The sequence below is a fragment of the Hipposideros armiger genome, unplaced genomic scaffold (assembly GCF_001890085.2).
Source record: "Hipposideros armiger isolate ML-2016 unplaced genomic scaffold, ASM189008v1 scaffold_443, whole genome shotgun sequence".
Classification (NCBI taxonomy): domain Eukaryota; kingdom Metazoa; phylum Chordata; class Mammalia; order Chiroptera; family Hipposideridae; genus Hipposideros; species Hipposideros armiger.
In genome coordinates, this window is record NW_017731793.1 from 1314453 (window position 1) to 1339663 (window position 25211).

The 25211-nt window shown below is 47.6% G+C and overlaps 1 protein-coding gene across 1 annotated transcript in view; it reads right to left on the reverse strand.

Moving 5' to 3' along the window:
- Window positions 1-22120, reverse strand: part of UPB1 (beta-ureidopropionase 1) — a 29202-nt gene extending 7082 nt beyond the window's left edge. Inside the window, exons 1-6 of the mRNA XM_019665481.1 lie at window positions 21954-22120; window positions 15805-15976; window positions 13897-13984; window positions 5813-5907; window positions 3475-3636; window positions 1516-1685 (exon numbers count right to left, since the gene is read on the reverse strand). Of these exons, the coding sequence (XP_019521026.1) occupies window positions 1516-1685; window positions 3475-3636; window positions 5813-5907; window positions 13897-13984; window positions 15805-15976; window positions 21954-22057 (791 nt within the window). The 5' untranslated portion in view covers window positions 22058-22120. The remainder of the gene's footprint in view (window positions 1-1515; window positions 1686-3474; window positions 3637-5812; window positions 5908-13896; window positions 13985-15804; window positions 15977-21953) is intronic.
- Window positions 22121-25211: the final 3091 nt, after the last annotated feature.

Below are 25211 nucleotides of genomic sequence, written 5' to 3' on the forward strand. Positions count from 1 at the left end.
AAGGAAGCAGGGTCAGGGAGGTGGCCATCTGAGTCTGAGGCCACAGCTTTGCCTGTCCTGGCCCAAGAGCCAGCCCTGATACCAAGGGTGTTGGCTTCAGGTTCCTTTAGGGCCCTGTGGGGAGACGGAGCTTGCTAAATGCCTTACACATGGCTGGAAGAAGGGGGCTGCTCTAGGGTATGGCCCAGAGGTTCTTCCCAGGCCCTTTAGCTGGAGGACCAGTAACCACCCTACCTCACAGCTGCCAATGGATGCTATAGTAACCGAGTTGCCATGAGACCCTGGGGAGATTCTCTGAGGGGAGGTCCAAGATGTGATTTCCCCTTCTACCCAACAGCGTCCCTTCTGGACACAGACAGGACCCTCAGGTGCACAGACCTGACAGTGGACTTGGTACCTGCCGTGCAAATCAGAATGCTTCAGGGGATGTTACTCTTGAGAAGGGGGCACGGTGCTTAAAAGAAAAGGTAAAGTAGATTTCACATTCTGATATCAAGAAGAAATTCGACTGACATTTAGTCAAGAGCGAGGACAAGAGTGACAGTTGTGGGCCACCAGGGAACTCAAAGCCAACCACCAGAATTCCCCAGCTGCCCCCACAAAGGGACCAGGGATGCCCCTGCAGACCCCAGGGGTCTGCTGGGGCACTGGCAACCAGGACAACAGAGAGTACAAGCCAGCACCTCCCAATCCAGGCATCCTGCTTTGGAGGAAGTAAGTTGGGAAGAAAGATATTTGCACACAAATTCTTAGAGCTCTGGTCCTTGTTAATGATGCAAAACTGGAAATCACCCAAATGCTCAGCCGTTGGGGAAGAGAGAAGCAGCAGACATGCAGTCATCCTGGGTCATCTTAGCTCGGGTGTCATTATTAAATGAGGGGCCCCAGGGGTTTTGCCCAGGAGATCCAGGGCTGCCAGGGCCAGCCCCACTGACTTGATCGGAATAATTTTATCTGTTTCGGGATTAGGGTGACACTTGAACACGTGTTAGGTGTTTTAAGAAGAAGAAAACACTTTGCTGGTTAAAAACAAGTTTCAGATCCACTTGACTGGTCTGTTAAGGACCCTCCCAGCCCCTTCTCCCTCATTTGCTCCTCTTGTCCAGGTGTCTACCCTCCACGCCCAGGATGCCGCAGACATGAGGTTTAGGAACCCACAGTCCCCCCCATCCCTTCAGGAGCACAGCAGCTGTGACGGGGAGAGGAGCTAATGTTGACCACTCTGGGCACTTTAGAAGAGGAGCTTTTTTGAATCCTGACAACTATGGGGGTGAGTAGGGAGGATTATTATCATCTCAGGGTTTAGAATCATAGCAAAGGATAGTATTTCACAGCAGAAAAGCTCTTTAGGGGGAATGGTAATTGACATTTTGGGTACTTTTTTTCATGGAAAAGTTGGTTAAATATACAACACACAATCCCAGGGCTCAGAATTGTTAGATGTGCTGGTGGTCGCGCTTGACTGTTATGAAACCCGTCTCCAAGAACCCTCCCACATCCCGCCTACTGAGGGACCTGAGCACTCCGATGGTGGCTGAGGGGTTGAAGATGATCTCGGCCCCGTTGATGCTGTACATGAGCCAGTTGAGGGGGTGGTGCCGCCCGTAGCAAATGTTCACTGCGATCCTCCCAAACTGCGTCTGGAACACAGGATGGCCCAGGTTTCCCTCCATGTAGTAAGTGGACTGGAAAACAAAGGGTAGTACGCTGAAACCCTGAAGGCTTTCAGCTGTAAGGTTTCCCTGTCCTTAGACTTTCCTTTCCCTTTCCTTTTTCCCTTTCACTTAGAAAAAGTGAAATATTGCCAGTACTCCAAAAGTGACACTCTTAGGTGTGACTCTAAGTTTCAAATTTTCAATATGCTCCAAAACTAAAGAAAGAAACAAACAAAAACCCAGACACAATAGCTACAAACCAATGCAAGAGGAAATCACCATGGCTTAAGCATTTACTCACAATCTCTTTTGTGACAAGTCAAAAAAAAAAACAACCCAAAAAACCCCCCAAAAAACCCAAAGCCACTTCCCACAGTATTTTCAAGGATAAACGTTGGTTAGGTTTCAGTCATGGTACAACTTAAAGCCTGAGGTTTGGTCAGTGATAACATGAGCTGGTCAATGTCCTCACCAATCACATGTTCCTATTAAGAATGTCAGAGCTGAAGGGACCAGAAGCTCATTCAGAGCAACCTTTGCCTGCTGGGGGAGAACACTGGAGCCCGACTGGGCATGTGACTTGCCCAGCTCATGCCAATCTGAGACTAGAACTCACACCCTGAGAGTGCTCTTCTCCACAAAGTCCCTGGGCATCCTACCTGGGGCTAAGGATGTCCCTGCAGGGCACACAGGTGGGACACAGTCCGGCCGGCCCTCCCTCGCCATCTCCCAGCTCGGGCTGCTGGACCTGGGACATTTTCATGGATGACGCTGGCGATGGGTAGTGGGCAGGTCGGATCCCAAACAGATCTCCTCCCGGAGCATTTTGCCTCCTCCCATTAATTTCAAAATTTGCCAGAGTTGGACAGCAACCAGGATGTGCACATGTGGTGGACACTGGAGCAGACCCTGGGGCATTGGGACAAGCCCTTCAGTATCTTTAGGGAGCTAAAGATTAATCCCAGGGTAAACAGCTGAGGGGCACGTCTTCCTGTCCTCATGTCCAGCTGTTACTGAGAAACGCTGGGTTCTTCTTTCTCCCTAGGGAACTTCAGCTAGCTCTGCAGATCCTTTCTAGTCTACATGACCAGCCTGAGAGTGGCTGGCACCCCCACAATCAGGGTAGGCAATGAAGGACTGGGGACATCATTTCCTGAACAATTGCTTATTACTGATCAAGTTCAGATTTCATAACTTAGGTATTAGGTGGAATTCATTTCCCTCCTTCAAATGTCCACTCCCTCCATCCTACCCACCCACAAATTGGCATTAACCAATCAAAACAGCAACCCTGACTTATACCCTGATCACAAGCACGAAGCCCCACCTGACACACATGTGCACAGATGCCACTGTCACCCAACACATGAACGTGGCTGACTCAGATCCCACGTGAGCCCTGGACAAGTACCCCTGCTCCACAAACAAGGACTAGACTGTGATGGGTAAGGAGCTCAGAGCCTGAAAGGGGCTACAGAAATTATTTCACATTTGTGCATGATTTATTTTGGTTTAATTTATGTACTGCTTACTTAAAAGAAGAATTTCAGGAAGCCAAATCAGGTAATATTAAAAAAAATAATAATAACCCCTCTGTGTTAAAGGTGTTTGGAACTCTTCCGGGAATCACCCCCGAATCCCGTCTGTCTGTGAGATGTGGGGTAATGTGGAGAGACCCCTGGGAACTGCAGACACACTGTGTTCCAGTGTCGCATGATGTGACATGACCCAACATAGAACTTCCCTAACAGAAGGGCCCAGTGAGATCTATGCACAGGAAAGTGAGCGAGCCGGGTTGGTCATGTGAGGGACAGCCCACCTCGTTGAAATCACCCACTCTGGGGATGTGGTTTTTCCTGGTCTTTCCAAGGACTGCTCCAGAATTGGAGATCACCACAGCTGTGTTCCACAAAACGTCCCCGTGCTCTCCGTCTCGTTCCAGGATAGGGGATACCACCACCAGGTCATGCTTCTTCGCCAACTGAAAAAAATGATAAATATAGCAGAGTCCTACTTTCAAATCAACTGCCATAGGTTTGTTTTTTTTTTTACTGAAGAATTCAATGGTTCTTCTAAATAACTAGTTTTGGTTCAGAGCCATCACTTGTTGTTTGGAAGACTAAATGCCAGTGTTGTCCTGATGCCCAAGCTGCGCAAAATAAGAATAATCGTCCTGTGTGCTGTTGGTGGGAATGTAAAATGGTGCAACCCCTGTGGAGAAGCAGTATGGTGGTTTCTCAAAAAAATAAAAAATAGAACTATCATATGATCCAGCAATTCCACTTCTGGGTATATATACAAAAACATTGAAAGTGCTGTCTAGAAGAGATATTTGTACATCCATGTTCATAGCAGCATTATTCATAATAGTTAAAAGGTGGAAGCAACCCAAGTGTCCATCAATGAGTGAATGGATAAACTAATGTGGTGTATCCATACATATTATTCAGTTTTAAAAATGAAGGAAATTCCATGGATGTCTTCCTTGAGATAGATGAACCTTGAGGACATTATGCTAAGTGAAATAAGCAAGTCACAAAGGGACAAATACTATATGAGTCCAATTTATGTGAAGTGTCCAAAGTGGTCAAATTTGTAGAAACAGAAAGTAAAACCTTGGTTACCAGGTGGAGGGGAGTTGTTTAATGGGTATAGAGTTTCAAATTTACAAGAAAACTTCTGGAGATGTATTTCACAGCACGGTGAATGTACTTAATACTACTAAACTCTGCACTTAACCATGGTTAAGACGGTAAATTTTATGTAATTTATTATTTTTTACACAATAATAAAAGAAGAATAATCATACCTGTCATCTACGAGTATATCAAGGAAAAGAAAAAAAAGCTCTCTGACACTGAATTCCTTTTGTCTCAAATAACAGCATCAGGACCTGGTGACCATCAGGATGAGCAGACCCAGCCAGTCATTTGTCCTCAACTCTAACTAACCTGTCATTACCTTTGGCCTTAAATTCAGGAGACAGGGGAAAGCACAGAGGTGGAAGGTGCTGCTGTGATTTGTGTAAGGGCGGCCATGAGTCCCTGGGCACACAGGTGTTCCCAGCACCAGATCTCATTCACATTCTTCCTTTTCTCTTCCTCTGGCCCTGGTTCAGGTATGTCATCTGCAGTCACCTCCTAACCAATCCCCTTCCTCTTTTCTTCCATAGCACGGAATCAACAACCTGACAGATGGGAGATTTTTTTGTTGTTGTTTCCTATAGCTTGAGAACACTGATGTTTGGAATCACCACTCAGTATTGACAGAATCACTATGATGACACTTCTGCTCAGAAAACCCCTAAATATATATATATATATATAAAGTCTGAAATGGGATATGGAGAAATGACAGTTCTTTTGTTTGAGGTGAGAATAAGGATAAGTTATTGTTTGTAACCTCTTTAAATGTTAGGGTTTTCTTTTTTTGATAACAGCTTTATTAAGACATAATCCAGATAGTATAAAAATCATTCTTTTAAAGTGGTCTTTGGTACATTCACAGAGGTGTGCGATCATCACCACAATCTAATATCAGAACATTTTCACCACCCCAGATGAAAACCCTATACCCATTAGCTATCACTCACCCCCCACCCCCACCCACGCTTTCCCTGTCCAGCCCCTGGCAACCACTAATCTGCTTTCTGCCTCTATGCATTTGCCTATTCTGAACAATTCATATAAATGAGATCATACAACATGTATTATGAGGTTTTTAATAAAGAAAAATGAAGACCAATTTCTATGCTGATAAGATAGGCCATGTAGAGAAGCTTACATAACTCAGGCAAACCGTAAGTGGAGGAGCAGAGTTCTGGACAAGGAATTGACTTTGTGCCTCGTCCCTGAGCGCCAGCTCTGCCACTTGCCACTGCAGAATCTCTTATGGAGTCACCCCCAGGCCACCTTTTCCTGGCTGCAGCTCCCTTCCTGAAAAAGCCATTAAGAGCCCTTCTGGCTCTGAAACGCTATGATTTTAAGTGAAAGTACACTAAAAAAGGGCAGCAAATAGTCTTATCTAATCTTATCTGGCAAAACAAGCACCAAGCGGGTGCATTTTCCATGGTGAAGAGCCACACCCGGCAGCTGTGGCCTCGCTCTGTGACCTAAGCATGTCGGCAGCTGCTGCCAGAGAAGCAGTTAATGTCCTACCTTCTGACAGAATCTGGTGGTAGGGCCGTCTTCTGCTGACTCGGCAAATTCCGTCCAAGGAAGCTTCTCTCTTGTACAGAAAGCAAAGGGCATAGCTGTGAAGAGAAGAAAGGTCAGAATTATATCCAACACTCATGACCTGGCGACAGGGTCCCCACCAGAGCCCATAGCCACAAGTGCCTTGGGCTGGCTTCCAAGTCCCGTCCCTGGCTGTGGACACTGGGAAGATCCTAACCTTTCGGGCTTCATAGCAAAACAAGGGGCTAGGCCAAATGTCTTTCCTCCAGTCTTAGAAACAATTACAGCACAGACTTGAACAAATATTTTGCACACCCATGTTCACAGCAGCATTATTCGCAAGAGCTGAAAAATGAAATAACCCAAGTCCACTGATGGATGCAGGGATAAACAAAATGGGGTATATGCAAACAGTGGAATATTATTCAACCTTAAAAAGGCAGGACATTCTGACACAAGCTACAACATGGGTGAACCTTGAAGACATTATGCTACGTGAAATAAGACAGTCATAAAAGGATAAATGCTGTACAATTCCATTTATATGAGGTACCCAGAATAGGCAAACTCACAGAGACAGACAGAAAGTCTGGTTGCCAGGGACTGGGAGGAGGGGAGAATGGAGAGCTGTTGTTTACTAGGGACAGAGCTTCAGTGGGGAAAAAATGAAACAGTTCTGGAGATGGATGGTGGTGATGGTTGCACAACAATGTGAACATAATACCACAGAACTATACGTTTAAAAATAGCTAAAATAGGGGCTGGCCGGGTGGCGTAGTTGCTTAGAGTGCAAGCTCTGAGCAACAGGGTCACCAGTTTGATTCCCACATGGGCCAGTGAGCTGCGCCCAAGCTGAGCTGCTGCTGAGCTGCCAATGGGCAGCTGGATGGCTCAGCTGGTGAGAGCACATGCTCCTCACAACAAGGCTGCCGGTTCGACTCCCACATGGGATGGTGGGCTGCGCCCCTCCCCGCAACTAGATTGAAAATGGCGACTGGACTTGGAGCTAAGCTGCGGCCTCCACAACTAAGATTGAAGGATAACAACTTGACTTGGAGCTGATGGGTCCTGGAAAAATACAATGTTCCCCTTCCCCAATTCCCCAACACTGTTCCCTTCCCCAGTTCCCCAATAAAATCTTTAAAAAAACAAAACGCTAAAATAGTGTTATGTTGTGTCTATCTTACCATAATAAAAAATATATATATACACATTTTAAATTTTTCGAAAGGTACAGCCCCAAACTGTTCCTAACAAGCAGATCCCAAGCTGCTGGCCAATCTGCAGGTTGCTAAGAGCACAGTCAAGACTCCTCAGGGAGGGAAAAAAAGAAGTATCTGAGGGCCAGTGAGGATGGCGCTGGGATCCGCGGAGCGCCACCATAGGCATGCTCCTTCTCCAGGGACAGGGAAGCTTCTTCAGGAAAAAAAAATCCGCTCACTTAATGACCCCATAGGAAGTTTGGGAACCACTGGATGGGTTGAGCAGACCCCAAGGGTAAATATATCACAGTTATATGCAGCTTAATGATGGGGACACATACTGAGAAATGCGTCACTATGTGCTTGTCATGGTGCGAATACCACAAAGTGCACTTACACAAATCCAGATGGTACAGCACACTGCACACCTAGGCTGCATGGTACAGCCTATTGCTCCTAAGCTACAAACCTGTACAGCATGTTACTGTACAAAACAACACGAGATTAAATCAAGCACAAGAGAAAATGATGCATTTGGTGGTTACCAGAGGGTAAAGGAGGAGGAGGGTGGTAGAAGAGGGTAAAAGGGATCAAATCTATGGTGATGGCAGGAGAACTGACTCTGGGTGGTGAACACACAGTGTGATATACAGACGATGTATTACAGAATTGTACACGTGAAACCTATGTAGCTTTACTAACAATTGTCACCCCAATAAACTTTTTAATTTAAAAAAAAAGAGAGAAAATTATGCAGTGAAGAGATACAGTAAACAGATGTATGAGGCTCTTGCTGACCTAACACTGCATACTGTTGACAGCAAACTGTTTTTTAATGAGTAGTAAGAGTACACTCTGAAATACCAGTAAAAATATAGCATAGAAAATACATAAACCAGCCACATAGTTGTTTATTATCATTAAGTATTACGAGTATGTACTGTACATAATTGCAGTTATACTTTTATACAACAGGCAGCACAGTACGGTTTGTTTATACCAGCATCACCACAAACATGTGAGTAATGTGTTGTGCTACAATGTTACGATGGCTGTGATGTCACTAGACCATAGGAATTTTTCAGCTCCATTATAATCTTATAGGACCACCGTCATATACTCGGTCTGTCATTGACAGAAACGTCATTATGTGGGCACATGACTGTATTCCTATGATCTCTGACTAGATGCCACCAGGGGCTAATTCAATAGGCAATTTCATTAAACTCATTAATTTTTGTTTGCTTTTTTTTTTTTCAAAACAGTGTATATATATATATATATATATATATATATACACACACACACACACACACACACACACACACACACACACACACACACATATAGTAATTGTTCAAAGAACACTACACACACTAGGTTCAAAGGTTCAAAATGGCAGCTTCCTGTGTGGGAGAGAGAAGGGACTGTGATGGAGGTGGGCGCCAGGGGCCTCTGGCTGTGTGCGTTCCATCACTTTAAAGCCTCAGTCACACTCTTTAATATCTGCCAGTCTGATGGCATGAACTGGCATCTCACAGTGATTAAATGTGCATTTCCCTTGTCACTAGTGAGGAGGAACTCCTTGCCGGGTGGTCACTGGCCTTCTGGGTTCATCTGTTAGGCCATCTTTTTACCATCTTTTTAGTACCCTTTGCCCATTTCCTACTGAACTGTTGTTTCTTTTTGGAGTATTGAATTCTTTGGACCAATTCCGTATAATCTATATATTTTCCTCTTCCAAATAACCCAAGTCCATTTCTTTCAGGGGCATTAGCCTAATGGAAGTTTCCAGATGCTTGCCGGTGTTCTGGTCACCCTGAACTGAATAACCTGTGTGTGTGTGTGGGGGGTATGGGGGGGCGCAATATGAGAAGCTGTGTGACGTGACTAGAGTGCTTTAACTGCTTACGACCTGTCTGGGGGTAATAACTGTATCCAACCTTTCCCAAACACAGGCCATATACCCAGCACAGTGCCAGGCCTGATAATACGTGATACCCCTGCCAAGTAGGTGTGACTCTCCTCGCTTCACAGAGAAGGAAGAGAAGCATTAACCTCCCAATTCCTTCTAGTCTCAAGAAGCCTGGAACTAAGATGGCACTAGTGTGAAGAGGCCACCAGTGGCACCACCACCATCTTGGCTGCCAGGGGTGGTGGCCCAAGGAGGCACCTAAGTGAGCACCAGCCTCTGCCAGCAATAGCCCCAAGGGCCTTGGCACCAGGTTCAAGACTCCCCAGGCTCCTCTTCAGTAAAGAGGGATGAACTGTTTTAAGGAAGCCGACAAAAAAAGCTGTTGATAACAAAAGTGATCCTTAATGACCATTCATTCTCAGCTTTCAGAGCATTAGGAGAGACTCAAATGCCCCAAGAGAATAAAATCTCCCTTTCTGATTTCATTTCAGGTTGCTAAGCTCTCCAAATTTCTCTATTTCCATTTTAATGGCTTTCCACCCCTGTTTATACAACCACTGTAATGTAAACAACCTTTCAAAAGAAGGATGTGGGATGGAGGTTGGGGGAGGTTGGCTGCAAAGTCTCAACTAATTTCAAATTAGAAGGGAAGAGCGTTTCCCATTCATTGAACCAACACTCCCTAGATTTATTCCCTGTAAATTTATACTTGGCTTTGCTCTCAGGAGCTGCCAGCTTAGATGGGGGAGCTGAATTATAACCTGGTGTGGCTGCATGACACAATAGAGTGCTCAGTTCTGTGTAGGGGAGTCCCCAGGGCCCCTCAAAGGAGGAGGTGTTTGTGCTAGGCCTTGATGGGTGAGTGGGAGTGTTCCAGATCCAAAAAAGGGAAGAAGTTGGTTAAACCATCCAATAAATATTTTTTTTAGTGTCTGTCATGTACCAGGAATTGTTCAAGCCACTAAAAATAAAATGGGGATGGGGGACTGAATAAAGAACATATGATATATCCATACAATATTATTCAACCATAAAAAGGAATGAAATTCTGACACAGGCAACCACATGGATGGACCTTGAAAACATTATGTTAAGTGAAATAAGTCAGACACAAAAGGACAAATACTGTATGATTCCACTTATAGGAAGTACCTAGAGTAGTCAAATTCATAGAGAGAGAAAGTAGAATAGAGGCTATCAGGGGTGAGGAAGGAGGGGGTGTTATTGTTAAATGAGCACAGAGTTTTTGTTGGAGATGATGAAAAAGTTTTGTGTGTTGATAGTGGTGATAGTTATACAACTTTGTGAATGTATTCAATGCCACCGAATTGTACATTTACCAATGGTTAAAATGATAAATAATATGTTATGTATATTTTATCACAGTTCAATTTATTTTTAATGTTAAAAAAATAGGGGTGGGGATTAGGATGGGAAAAATAAATCAACATTCAGTCACTGGCCTCATGAAGCTTACAGCCTAATGGAAGAGGCAGAAAAATTAAAAGTGTCATACAAACAAGAATAGCAGTACACATGTATTAAAAACAAGAAATGTTTAAAGTGAGATGAACTTCTGGGTGCAGATGGCAGTCTGGACTGACAGCTTTTCTTTTTCCTGAAACCCCAGTAACATGACAGTAAAGGGATTTTTATGCAAAGGTAAAAACCCACAAGGACGGGACACTGAGAAAGGGACAACAGCGACAACACATGAGAGGCTGGACAGCCGAGGGATGCATATAGATATCTTAGAGGATTGAGAAAACTGAGTACCCCCAGCAGTGGAGGAGGCCAGGAAGCACCCCACTTTCCACCACAGACACCTCAAAAGTTCAGGAGTCAGAGGCACCATGTAGATCTGAAGATGGAGAAATAGGAAAGTGTGACAAACAAGAAGGATGGGTCCAAAGTCTGTTTAAGAAGCAGTTAGAAGCCCAGATCTCTCCTCCACTATAAGAAGCTGGGATGTGCCCCTCCCACCCCATTAGAAGGCTAGAGGTTCATTCTCCAGACAGTTAAACAGAGGGTCTCTGGCCTTGGGGAAACCAACACAGATAAAGGTGAGGACAGTATCCAAAACAGATGACTAAGTAAATATCAGCATACTAGACCCCTGTTCTCTTTCTCTTCTTGGCAAGAGATTAGAAGAATCTTCTCTGGCGAATCTTACCAGACTGAAAAGAATGGCCCAAAGATAGTTTCATGGGGGATTACGGAACAATTAGCTAAACCAGGTCATCCTATTATGAAGTTCAGTGGAGGAACCCCTCCAACAAACACATATTGCAATCAGCTTTTCAATCCCCAATTCTAAAAAAAAAAACACAAAAAAAACCCAAAACCCCAAAAGACTAACTGGAGTAAGAAGGGACCATGCAAAAAGAAAAATAAATTACTACTTACTATTTTCAGAGATAAGGGAAGATACTGCAACTACAAAATTAAAACAGGATGTAATTAAACAGGACCTTTCTGACCAAAAGAACTCTAATAAATTTAAAATATGAGAGCAGAAACAAAAGACAGAATAGAAAGCTGAGTGACTAAGTGGGTAAAATCTACCAGAAAAGTGAGAAAAAAAATACAGGGTTGAAAAATATGAGTAACTACATTTAAAAAATTAGCAATCTAGCCCAGTGTTCCAATATCTTAATAGTAGGATATCAGGAACAGGAGAGATTTAACCAAAAAAAAAAGGGGGGGGGAGAAAATCACTAATGAAACAAATAAGAAAATGTCCTAGATCTGAAGGACCCAAGATTTTAGACTAAAAGAACCCACTGAGTGCTTAGAATAATGGAATAAAATAGATACACACTATCTCACATCATTATGAAATTTCAAAGTATTGGAGAAAAAGAGAAGCTCCTACAACCTTCTAGAGAAAAATAAACAGGTCATAAACAATGGGGTCATAAATCAAAATTGCTTTAAACTAGTCAACAACTTCCGGAGCCAGAAGACAATGGAGCAAGGTGTTTAAACTTCTGAAGGAAAATTATTTCTTATCTAGAATTCTATACCCAACCAAACTATCAAGTAAGTTGTAGGAGGAACATATTTTCAGATATGCAAGGTCCCCAAAAGTTTACCTCCTACGTGTGCTTTCTCAGGGAACTATAGTTGACCCTTGAGCAACACAGGGGTTAGGAGAACCAACTCCTTGTGCAGTTGAAAATCTGTGTATAACTTTTGACTCCCCAAAGATTTAACTACTAATAGCCTATTGTTTTGTTTTGTTTTAGCTGAGCCATCCTGCTACCTGTTGGCAGCTCAGCGACTGCTCAGCTCCGGCCGGGACTCGAACCGGCTGTTGCTCAGAGCTCAAACTCTTGAGCGAGCTCTTAACCAACTGAGCCACTCGGCCGGCCCCACTAATAGCCTATTGTTGGCTGGAAGCCTTACTGATAACATAAACAGTCAATTAACACATATTTTGTAGGTTATATGCATCATATACTATCTTCTTACAATAAAGTAAGCTAGAGAAAAGAAAATGTTATTAAGAAAATCAAAAGGAAGAGAAAATACATTTACAGTAGTATGCTGTATTTATTCAACCAATAAGTTTACATTGTCTGTTTACAAGATGAAAAAAAAATCCATGTAAGCGAACCCACACAGTTCAAACCCATGTTAATCAAGGGTCAACTGTGCTCAACCAAAATGAGAAAAAGAGGAAGGTGTGGGGTGGGAGATCACAAGAGCAAGGCAAAGGGGTTCCCTAGGATGACAGTGATGGAAAATCCCAAGATGACAGCTGTGCAGCCAGCAGAGGAGGCAACCAATTCAGACAAAAGGCAGCCAGGAGGCTGTGGGACACATTCCTTCAAGGAGATGAAACCAACAGACCACTTCATGTGCCTAAACCTCTTAATGGGATTTAGGAAACTGGCAGGAATTTGGGAGTAGAATTTGTGGTAAGTATGTTAAAACAAAACAAACTCCAGGGAAAACAGAAAGCTGTTCAGGGAAAGAAAACAAGGTTTACAAAATGGTTTGGCAGAGGATGGACAAAGGATAGACTAGGAAGGATCCACGTGTGTCAAGGGGACAGAAAGAGGGAAAAGACCAACTCAGTCTTCTTCCATAGTGGGAAATCAATAGATGATTTAAAACTGAAAAATGAGGAAGCAGCAACACAAACAAAAGTAAATTCCAAAGGAACCAGCTAAGAGTTGAAAGTTAGCTACCTCTAAGGAAAAGGATAGTCATTTTTTTGGTAACAGACCTTGTAGACCCATTTGACTCTAAACCATGAATATGTATGACTTTGAGAAAAATAAAAATGAACTAAAGAAAAGGTATGTGGTACCAGGGTATAGCACAGGGACACAACTTTGGGTAGAGAGGTGGGCTCTGAGCAGAGAGATGAAGGTTGAGCAGGGTTAACTAGGCAAGAGGAGGGAACAGCTGATGCAATGACTGGGAGGAGGGAGAGGGTACCTTAGGGGACTGAAAGATCAGGGAGGTCAGGGCAGAGCCAAGCAGAGAGGCGGCTACAGAGGTGGGGGGGAAGGAACAGACTATGCAGTGCAGAGTTGCGTTTTGAAAAGATCTTTCCTAGAAGGTGTGGATAGCCAGTTAGAAGGCACCAGAGTAGAGGGCCCCAGGACACCAGCTAGAGACAAGTACAGAAGTCAGTGTGAGAGCTGATGGTGCCCTGGACCAGGGCAGTGGTAAGGAGGAGGGGAGGAAGAAGTGAAAGGATTCGGAATGATGTGGGAGGAGGAATTGATAGGACCAGATGACAGACTGGGGCGTGTGAGAGGGAGGGAGCCTGGGGTTTCTGGGTTTCTGCTATTGTTGACAAAGAACCTCTGTATGGGTGAAAAAAGAAAGGAGATTTTTATTTTTTTAAATTGGGTAGCAGACACTCTTGGCAACATGACGATAACACACTACTGTCTGAGGGTGGCAGAGAAAGCACCCCAAGAGAGACTTACTCCACGCTTCCTGGAAACAGATGATGTTGACTCCACACATTGCCGCCACCTCTACAATGGCCTCTATGCGTCTGTGAAGGGCAGAGACCTGGCAATTTAAAAATCGAGGATCAGAACTCATTAGTGCTATTGGTTGAGATCATTTTTAGATCTCATCCCAAAGAATGTAGAACAGCCCCTCACCCAGCCAGCTGCTAGAAGATGAGCTGGGTGGGGAGGTTCTGATATGTCATACTGTCATCAGATCCAAAATCTGCAATAAAAAAGGCTCTGGAGTCCCCCACACACTTGACACTACCTTTCTGAGGTTTGGTTTCCTTGCCTGGAGAATAGGGAGAACACTGCCTACCTCGCTAAGGAGAGTCACGAGGCTGTGTGCTGCTTACTCCAAGAGTGGCCAACACCCAGTGGACCCACTGAACACCAGGACCATCCGCTGGGTTAGCTGTTTCCTCGCCCCAGGACACAGTCCCCTTTCCACCATCCTGCATTCAAGGCTTTGGGGATGCCTTGTCTTGTCACTTCTATTTTCCTATGTGTATCTTATCACCCAATGACTCGCCTTTCCCAGCTATGCTCCTGGCCAACAACGTGCTTTCTTCCCCGACCCAATCCTTCCTGGAAGTGTTATCCATGTCATGTGTCATCCACAGAGGGGAGACTCTCCCAGGAGTACTGAGGTACCTCTGTGCTCCCCAGCCCACGTGTGCCCCTACGGTAATGCTGTTCCCATTGTGCTGTCAGGTTTCTCCACTGTTACGCCCGTGACCCCACGAGCTCCTTGGGGGCAAGAGGAAAGTGTCCTCGTCTTCTCTGTGTCCTCAGCACAACAGCTGGCTCCCAGGAGACATTCAGAAGTGTTTGTTCGAAGACAGATCAGAGGAACCAGGCTGGAAATCCGGAGAGTACACTCTTTACAATGCTCTGTCTCTCCCCTGCAAGACTGCGCACATGGAGGTTTGCTGGGGGCTGACAGCATGCAAAGCGTGCTTCTAGGAGCTGTGGGGGTAAGAACAGCACCCCTGCCCTTGATTACCTGATAATCTGGGATGGTTGAGGAGACATGTTCACAGTCCACTAATTCAGAGACAGAAAGTGAACTGAGAACCAGAAATCTTGTAATCCAACAAAAGCAAAGGAAGGAGGACCAACGTGAAAGACAATGCAGGATCCGACCTGGAATCCAACTGACCTTAGGTTTCTCAAGGGTCCCTAAGAATTCTCAAGCACGCTGTGTCTGGAGGACACCTCGGCAGAGAAAGCCTGGGAAATTTGAGCAGCTGGAGGAAAGCTGTGAAGAAGTGTATACAACACACTGCCAGTGTCTGTGACAACATGTTTCTTTAGGGAAATACAAGATGCTGTCACATTGACATTAACTGTAAGGTCATAAGTGAATGCCTATCATATGCCCGCAACCCTGCAGGCACCATCAGCTGGCAGACATCTGGGGATAGTGAGTCCCACCCTGAGAAACATGGCAAAGAAACACATGGACAAACGGACAGGTCCTGGCTGGTGTGTGCTGGCAGGTGGCCTTTTGGCAGGAGATTGAGAGGCAGAGTTCCGTGGGAGTGTGAGCCAGCCAAAAGGGCACCGTCCCAACTGGTACATGGAACAATGGATCAATCACAGGAGAGGAAGTGGAAGGGAAGGTGGGAAGAACAGTGAGGAGTGAGAGGAAGGCATTGAAAAGGGAGGAGCCGGAAGAGAAAGACGAGCCAGAGAAAGACACAGGCTGGAGGGAAGGGGGCGGCCAGGGCAGAAGAGTCTGGGCGACCATGTGACTACTCACTGTGCCTGCCGGCCCATGGCAAGTGGCCAGCAAGGGGCTGTGGATGTGTTCAAAACACAGAGCAGGCCATGGCCCATTTACGAGTATGTATTTATGGTCAAAAGAGGCCGCACCTGTTTCGCCACAGGGGCATCCACAGGCAGGGGCGTTCTGTTCTGAACAAGCCCGACACGCACGGTCCGAGGTCGCCTCAGCTGCTCCTCTGCTGCCTCGAAGGCGTGACCCTGCAGCTCAAAGTCCCCTTCAGAGGCCAATTCAAAAGCTCTGCTGGGCAGGTCGAGCTTCCTACATGGGCAGGAAAGAAGAGGGGAGATGATTTGCATGAGGTGTGCTGAATTTAAAATTCCCCCTACCCCACAATCATTCATCAGGAAGAGAAGAGGTGGTGCGTCCTGACAGAAGGCAGACAGAGCAGTCCAGCGCCAGAGCACGCACGTGTGGGGAGTTGGAGTGGGGCCTGGCGGAGAGGGAGGGCCTGGCTGGCAGGGAACAGACACCACACGGCGTGTGGACTTCACTTGACAGTCGCTGGGAAGACTTCAGCAGGGAGACGGCAGTGGTCAGGCCAGGCCAAGGGAGAAAGGAGGGTGCGGGGTGTGGGCGGCAAGGAAACTCATAAAGAGTTGATGTTTCAGAGATGCTTAACGTCAGAGTGGGATTCAAGTCTCAGCAGTCAGCGCAGAAGTGAGGGAATGGATCCCCCAAAATGTCTGTGGACTAGAATCAGAGGGCTCTGCTGAGTCTGGGGGGATGGGGCAGGCTGTGGTAAGACAGAGGGGAACCAGGCTCAGGAGACCACTGGGTGGAGATGCCAGGACTGACAGTATTACCAAGGGCCACACCACCAAGGGTTACGCTCTCTGGAGGGGATCTGCTGCTACTCCTGCCAGGGGATCGGCAGGGGTGGGGGTTGGGGGTGGCAGCGGTGCCTTGCCCGGTGCTGGGTGGACGTACAAATGTCCAGACCAAAGGCCCACGCACTCATCCCGGTTTGTGGTTTATTAACAAAGGCAAGTGGATTATTTATAAAACCTCCCACTGAAGTGACCGTTGGCCAAATGGCAAATAACCTCCTGATGCCCGCTGCCTGCCCGGCACTGAGGTGAAACCCACAAGGCAAGGCACGGGGCTTGGCCCCTGGCCAAGAAAGCCTTACCATCTAGGGATGAGATAGTTATGAAATACCTAGAGAACACATCAAAAAATAACCTGACAACCATTATCTAATAATAATATTTCCCTCCCACTTTAAGTCATTTTCTTAAAGATGTTTCTTTCAAAATCACAGCCCTGTCAGTCCAAGCCCCGTCACCGCCCCCTGCCAGGCGGTTTTCATGTGATGGCCTTGACAGCTCCGAGTTGGGTTCCGCCCCTGACAATCAGCCTGCTTTTCAACTCATCAGAGTTCTGTTTGCTTCAGCAGGTTAGAAATAACAGCAGTGCCCACACCACGCCTCCCTTTGCCGTGACTGCTTCAGAGACAGTCTTCCTGCCCCCATGTGGAGGGACCCCCATCCTGGCAGCCCTCAGCCCCAGGAAAAGTCACCATGGTGGACAGGAGAAGGAGAAGGGCGTGTCTGTTTCCTCTTAGGTCTGTGGGCTGGGGAGCTGGACCGCCCTTTGGGAGAGGTCCTGGCAGCCCCGTCCTCAGCCTGTGGTCTCACCCAGGAAGATATCAAGTGGATGAGGTCTTGTCTTGGATTTGCAAGCCCAGCTGTAACCATCATCTGGATGATATCCTTCAGCCTCTGGTCATCTCTCCCCACCCACCACCCACAGCTGTCTGCTCTCCCCATCTAGCCACCACCATCAGCCTCATTATTCCACGATGCACAACCTTCCTGCCTCCTCACCATCTTTTTTGAGTGCTGCCTCTATCCCTCTACCCACCCCAGCTCCCCACAGACGCTCTTTCTCCCAGGCCCGAGGCGATACAGGCCAGGCCTCTCCACGTTCAAGGCTCTACCTCCTCCACATCCCCTACTGTAAGGTTTCCCCATCCTGCTGTTATCCAGGGGGTCCATTGCCAAGTCTTGGAGGATCCAATCAACCCTTGAGCCCCATTCCATAAACGTGCTGGGCCCACCAAAGGCTTGGCTTGGGGATGTGGTGGGGTACAGATCAGCTGTGGTCCAGGAAGGTCAGAGACAGCAAACGAGCCGCAACCTCACACAGCAGGTGGAAGACCCATGCTGCCCAGAACCCTCCGACTAAGGCCCCCACCCCTCGTGGCCTCACCTCTGTCTTCAAGGAGGAAAACCCAGCACCTCCTGTCCTGGCCCCAACACACCCTCCCGGCCCTTCCCCAGGGCCCCTGCCTCTCCACCCAGGGTCAAGGCAGGACTCACCTCAGGGAAACCACCTCCTGCCTCCTCGGCAACCTCTCGCTTCTACAACGTCATCTTTCCCTCTCTAATGGCTCTTTACCATCAGTGTTTTAAATAATTAAACTAGAGCTTTGTTACAAAAGAAACACATGTTCATGGGGGGGAAAAAATCAAACAGTGGAAAAAGGTAATGAGTTCCCCTCTCCATTTCCACCCCTTAGCCCCAGTCCTAAAATTCAGAGATGACTCCTCTTAGCAATGTTTTATGTATCTTTCCAATAGTTTTCTATATGTGTGTTACAAATATAATAGCATCAGTCTGTATAGCCTGCTCTCCCATTTGCTTTTTCACTTAACAATACACGTGAGTTGGACATTCCTCTCTGTCCCCTACCATCCTACCATACTCACCACTAAAGGTGATTGAGTCTCTCCCATTAAAAAATAGGAAGAAAAAAAAAAACAAACAGAAGGGAGAGCTCACTCTACACAGGTTCCCCTTGTTACCTCAATGCTCTGTCTCTCCTCCCCTCCTCTCCACAGGAAGCTTCCCCACAATCCTTACCTACCACACCTCCCTCAGCCCCCTGTTCCCGCTCAACACTTCCCACCTTGGGCCACCAGCCTTCTGGTTGTTACAGCTGCAGAATCCCTGCTGTCTTCATCCTACTAGACCTCCTTATGCCACCTGACACTCTGTCCCTGTCTGGCTCAGTGTCCCTGATAACCACCCCAGGGTCTCCCACCACTGTCCTCTCACCTCTAGAGTCTCCCACAAAGTCTCTGCTTCCTCTGACCCCTTTAACATTGGGTTCTCTAGAACCCCACTCTGCACCCTCTCCTCCTCCATCTGGAATGACCATCTCTAGGACAACCCCAACCCCTGCCTCCTCCCTGAGGCCCGTCTTCCTCATGGTCCCTGTAGTTGGTCGAGCTATGGCCCCCCTAAAAGGTATGTCCATGTCTTAATACTCAAAACCTGTGAATGGGACCTTATTTGGAGGAAGTTTCTTTGCATTGTAATTAAGGATCTTAAGATAAGACTATCCTGGATTATCTGGGTGAGCCCTAAATTCAGTGATAAGTGTTCTTGTAAGTGATGCCCAGAGGATGTGAAGAGAGGCAGAGATTGGAGTGATGCTGCCATAAGCCAAGGAATGCCAGGCACCACCAGAAGCTAGAAAAGGCAGGGAAGGATTCTCCCCCAGATCCTCTGGGGGAGCGTGGCTCTGCGACACCCTGATTTTGTGCTTTTGGTCTTCAGAACTATGAGAACAAGTTGAAGCCACCAGTTTGTGATAATTTGTTACAGCAGCCCTAGGAAGCTCAACAATTCAATTCACCAGCCTTTTCCCAAGCTGCTCCTCATCAGATGAGTCCACCAGCCACCTGATGGTCCAAGCAGACCTATCCTTGCCTCCTCCACCGTACCTGCTATCCACACTGTTCCCTGACCTCCCTGAGACCTCTGGTGCCATTCCCCTTCTCCACCCCCTTAGGCCTCCTCATCTTTCACCTGCCCTTTTCAAATTCTTGGAAGGCTCCCACCACCATCAGGACAAGTCCCACTGCTTCAGAATGACATATAGAACCCCCAGGCCTCATCCCGGCTGCTGCTACCTCCTCTCTTGGGTGACCCCCACAGCACGCTACACCCACAATCTCCGAATGGACATGTCCCCTGGTGTCTGGGCCTTGGCCTGGAGTACCTCAGCCCTCTCTGTCTCCAAACCGACTCCTCCATCTCCTTCTGGATGCATCTCAAGCATGGCGCCTCTGGGAAGCCTTTAAGACCTGTCCTAACCCTATACGTGTGGACTGTCCAGCTCTCCCTGCATCTTTCTCTCACAACATAGAACAACCCTTAAAAGAAAGCCCCTTGAGGGCTGGAACCATGGCTTACTCATCCTTGTATCCCTAGTGCCTAAGACAAAAATAAATGCTCAATAAATGTTTGTTGAATGGATAAATGCTTCTTGGTTCTGGCTGTCTTGAAATTGAGAGTTGATGTTCTTTGGGGATTTCATCTGTCTGGCACAGGCAAAGGCCGATTTAGCTCATCATTTAGCAAACATTTACTAAGCATCCTCTTTGTGTTGGGCAGCATGTCATTGGGAGAGAAGGTGGTCTTGTGTGGAGCACAGGAGTCCAGAGAAGGGGCTGAGGATTCAGGCTCCACCAGACCTTCATACAGGCAGCCATGTTCGAGTCAGGCTATGAGGCGTGAACAGGAGTTTAAGTGGGAGAAGAGTTTTTAAATGATTAATTTCCTATTTTAGTTTGCAATCTTGTTCATAGCCCAATCCCACCCAATCGCAAAAACTGAGCAAGTACAAAGGTTGATGCTCTGCAGGTAAAGCTTGGAAGGGCTCAGTGATGAGTGGAACAGACCAAGAAACGGAAATAGGATACAGAGAGGAAAAGGAGAGCCACTCACTCAGTTATGGTGAGCCGAGCCCCAGGATGAGGCCTGGCAGTCATTAGTCAACGGATTTTGGCTCCCGTTTTACCACCCATTACAATCCCTCCCCGCTCTAGAGCAACCCAGATGCTCATGCAAAGTCTTTCTTGCAAGGTGTCCTTACCCTGATTTCTAGGATGTGCCCCAGCCAATCACCTATGTAGGAAACATTTCTTTTGTCCTGCTTTGCGTTTCCCTGACTCCCATGAGTTCTCTCCATCTTTTTTCCAGGAGAACATGCCCACCTCACCCTTAAAACAAACCTTCTCATCCCTAGAACTGTAGCCTGAGATACTTCTTGCTTTAAGACACCTTCCTGACACCTTTTTGGGGAGCCTCAACTCTAAGGGGCTTCCCCTATGATGAGCCTTGACAGGTTCAGTGGAAAGCAGTAAGCCGGCAAAAGCACACTGGAGGGGCCTTGAAGGTCATCCAGTCCCAGTATTCCCCTTTGGGCATGAAGAACCCCTTTTAACCAAATTCTGTACCACTCCCACCCCCAAAGGCAGTTGTTCTACCTTTATCATCCACAAATGTGAAAACACCTTTGCTTTGGAGGTCTGACCTCCTTACAGTAACTAACTCCAGAGCAGCTGGAGGCTGGGAACTACTGATCCAATCAACACCCTCAAGTTTCTGGTGAGTTGACCAGGTTCTTGCCTCAAGGTCACTGCCAAGGTCAGATAGCCTGCCACTTGGCAAGCAGTCGAAGAACATTTAGTCAGGAACTTAATGGGGTCAGAGTTTGGATTTCATTCTAAGAGCCATAAAGATCCCTTACAGACCGTTAAGCAAAGGAGCAACAGAATATGATTTACATCTGGTTGCTTTGAGAAAAGTGAACTGAAGAGAAACCAGAGTAGAAGAAGTGTCTTCCAGCTTTGTATACCCAGTGTCCAGCAGGGCACTGTCCTCAGAAAGCCCTCATGATGCACAGGACTGGCTGGGAGTGGGAAAACATTTGCACTGAGTGTGGTAACTAACTTCTATGGCTTGCCAAGCGGGAAAGGTGCCTTGGCGGATCAGATTCAGAAGGCCTTTACCTCCAAGGGTCCGCCAGACGCTGGGTCACTACAGGGAAGAGGGGCTAGGACTGGACAATCTGTTGACCTGGAGGGGCCTCTGGCTGGAGGCACTGACCAAGACAGACACCCAGAGTACAGGCCTGGATGGGGGAGAGTGCTGGTCACTGGAAGAAGGTAAGGAGAGTTAGGTGGCCACAAAGAAAGCCTCAGGGAGTAAAATACTGGTCCTTTCCCTTCCGGTTCCAGGCAACTGGGCTTGTAAAAGTTGTGCAACCCCTGAGCGCCTCAGAGCCATCACATTTAGACTTCCTACGTCTCTGCTCAGCCACTTCAGGACTTCATCATCGCCCCCTCAGAGCCTTTCAGATCCTGAAGCACTCTCCCCGGTCCCTCAGACCCCTACTCGCTGGCCCCAAGGTACCCCCAACCCCAGCCCCTGGGCCGCAGACCTGGTCTCCTTGCCATAGAGAATGCGTTTCACCTCCCGCAAGTCTGCGGGCTGCAGGTTATTCTCCAAGCATTGCTCCAGCGACTCCCATTCAGGCCCGGCCATGGTTGGTTGGAGTCCGCAAGCGTCGATGTCCAGACCCAAACTGCCTGCCCTTTACCCCCAGGGGGAGGAGAAGGAAGAGGGGAGGGCCGGCAGGCGCAGCGCCCTCCCCCTACTCGCCCAGACTTCCGCCCCTGGTGGGCTCACGTGAGGACAGGCCCCCTCCCCGTGCCCCTGCCGCGCGCGGATGGTCCGCGCTCCAGGGCTTCGCGGGTGGCCCTGCTCCCGCCCTCGCCCCTTGCCCAGCGCGCCTGCTCCGGCACCGGGCAGCTCCGAGCCCTTGAGCCTCAGCAGCTCGCGGCGGGCCGGGGCTGTGCCCTTCTGTCGCCCAGCTGCGGGTTTCCAGGGCCGTTCTCTTGCCTTCTCGTTCTCGCTCGCCTTCAGGTTTCACTTCCCACCTGCCCGGAAGCGTCGGGCCGGGACCTAGAACCTGGAGAGGCGGGGAGGGAGGCTGCGGCGGTGCGGGTCTGCGGTCAAGGGCTGGCCCGCCGGGGCGCCGCTTCCGCCCTCTCGCACCCTGGCGGGACCGTTCCCGCGACAACCCGTGGGCAGGGCCTCTCCCCGCCGCGACTCCGGTCTCCGGTCCGCAAAGTGTGGGGGGCAGCAAGCCGGCTGGCCCACCGCTCGGGACTGAGGAGGAAGGTACGGGACGAGTTTCAGGGTCCCGAGGGCAGGAGGCTGCCCCGCCTTCTTCCAGTGCCCTTTACTGCTGAGAAGTTATAACTCCCGAGGGGCCAGGCTATGCGTTCTGGCCGCTGCCTGGCAGCGCCCCCACCCCTGGCTTGGCATTGGGGCTCTGGCCCCACCGACATCGCTTGAGCGAAAGGTGAAGTGATCTCACGCGCTTTTGGGAAGTTAATTTTGCAACATTCTGGATCCCTACACAGCGGCTCACCCTTTGGGCCCTTTGGCCTTTTTAGCTCTGCCATCTGCAGTGGCTGGGCCCACACGGGCACTTTCCTGGCAGAGGGGCGCTTGAGACTGTCGCTGAGATGATAGGAGTGAGACCCCTCTTGCAGTTCCCTTCCATCAGAGGGTGCTATCCACTCAGGAGCCAAAGAAGGCCCTCTTTTCAGCCCATTTGAAAATTAGGACAGTAATGTCGGAGAGTGGGCCCTTCTCTGTGCAAAGTCCAGGTCCTTGGCAACTTGAGCAAAGAATTGAACGAGATGCGGGAGTAAAGTACTGAAAAAGTAGTTTATTTGAAGACATAGTACATTTCAAAGAGTTTGGAGGGGGCCATGCGCAAAGGTGAGGCTCAAAAAAGGGAGGAAGCAATCAAAAAGGGGGAAGGCGTGGAAAAAGGGGACTTCCCAGGACTTGGAGTTTTTATCCCCTTACTCTACAATGGGCTGGTCCCCTGTGGGCGTGGGACCACTTGATTGGCACCCTTAATTGACAAGAGGTACTGCACAGGTGCGAGTGACTGGTCTGATCTAGTTGGGTATTTTGCACCATTTGTTTCAGGGGTAGATAGTTACAATGAAAAGAAGTTTTGGGTGGAGAGGGGAGGTCTCCTAGGTGGTCACACTCTGTGGGACGTGCAGGAATGCAGAGACCCAATGCCTGCCTCTAACTGCCTGCCTTGTTTTCCCCTGAGAGACGTGATCCCCGTAAAATCTCTATGGGAAGCTGAGGGACAGGAGTCTCTTCTTCTGTATCTGCTGCCTGCTGGGCAGGGGCGTAGAGCTGTCCGTGCCTATTGGGGGAGTCAAGGAACTCTCACCCTAGCTCAGCGGTTCTCAACCTTCCTAGTGCCGCGACCCCTTAATACAGTTCCTCATGTTGTGGTGACCCCCAACCATAAAATTATTTTCGTTGCTACTCTATAACTGTCATTTTGCTGTTGTTATGAATCGTAATGTAAATATCTTTTTGTTTGTTTTCCGATGGTCTTAGGTGACCCCTGTGAAAGGGTCGTTCGACCCCCAAAGGGGTCGCGACCCACAGGTTGAGAACCGCTGCCTAGCTGATCTCAGATGAGAGGAAGGGGTCTTGAGCTCCGCCTGGAAGACCATGTTGGCTTCTTTGGTTGTGACTGGCAATCTTGTTGGGATATCCTCTGTATCCCCAAGGTCCCTGAATAAGGAAAAATAGATTTTAATTAATAAATCTGTTAGCTCTCGTGAAGCCTGTGGCCATTCAGCCTGTCACTCAGGTGGCGTCAATTGTCTGGGCCCAGAATGGGTTTGGAAAGAATCGTTAGGCTTACAGGCCTGCGGGATAATAGGAAGTCACAGGCTTTCAAGTAGTTATCTGAAGCAGGGGGATAGGAGAATTCTAGGATTCAGGCTAGGAGCAATTTTTAGTCTAGGATTTATAAACTGGTTAGAAAAGTAATCAAAGCCAAGAGCTAAGAAGCTAAGAAACTAGGGAGGAGACTTAACATTTCTATACTTAACATTCTTACAGGAAAGAAAACTTAAAAGTTCTCGGTAGTGGGGCGGGGGGAGGCTACTCAGTTGGCTGGTAACAGTAAGACCAGCCTAACTGATGGGCAGCATGGTGAAGGAATACGGTGGCCCAAATCCTGGTTTAGTCCTTTCTGAACATGCAACCCCAGGGAAGTTATTCAGACACTCTGGGCTTCTGTTGCTTGACCTGTAAAATAGGAATACAGTTACCTTGTATTAAACAACCAGGGTTGTTTAAAAGTCAGATAAGATAAGCACAAAGGGAGCTAAAAGTAGGTGTTGTAGGGCAAAGTACTTTACATATTTTGTATGGGCCACTAACTCAACTTTTGGTTGTTTTGATAAATGTTACCTAACAGTTTCCAGTATTCCCATGAAAAGTTTGCTGCCTTTTCAAGAATGCAAACTTTGATTGAAGGTTTTTGTATATTAGACTCTGAGATAAGGGCAATGCACAGACTAGCAAGACCTACCACCTTTCTCCATGATTTAAGGTAGGGACATACTTATAAATACAGCAGATTTAAATAATTTGCTATGAAAAAAGTATATGATATGCTGTGGAGAGGAAAGGGTGATTTCTGGCCTAGAAAAGGAAATCATTTAAGGCCTCATGGAGGAGTCCTTATTATTGACTCAAAATGCCTCAAAGAGAGTTTTAAACCCTCTTCTCAGGCCTGCTCTTACGTTCTATATGGTATTTCCTATTTTAAATAGTTAATGGCCTCACTGCCCACTCATTT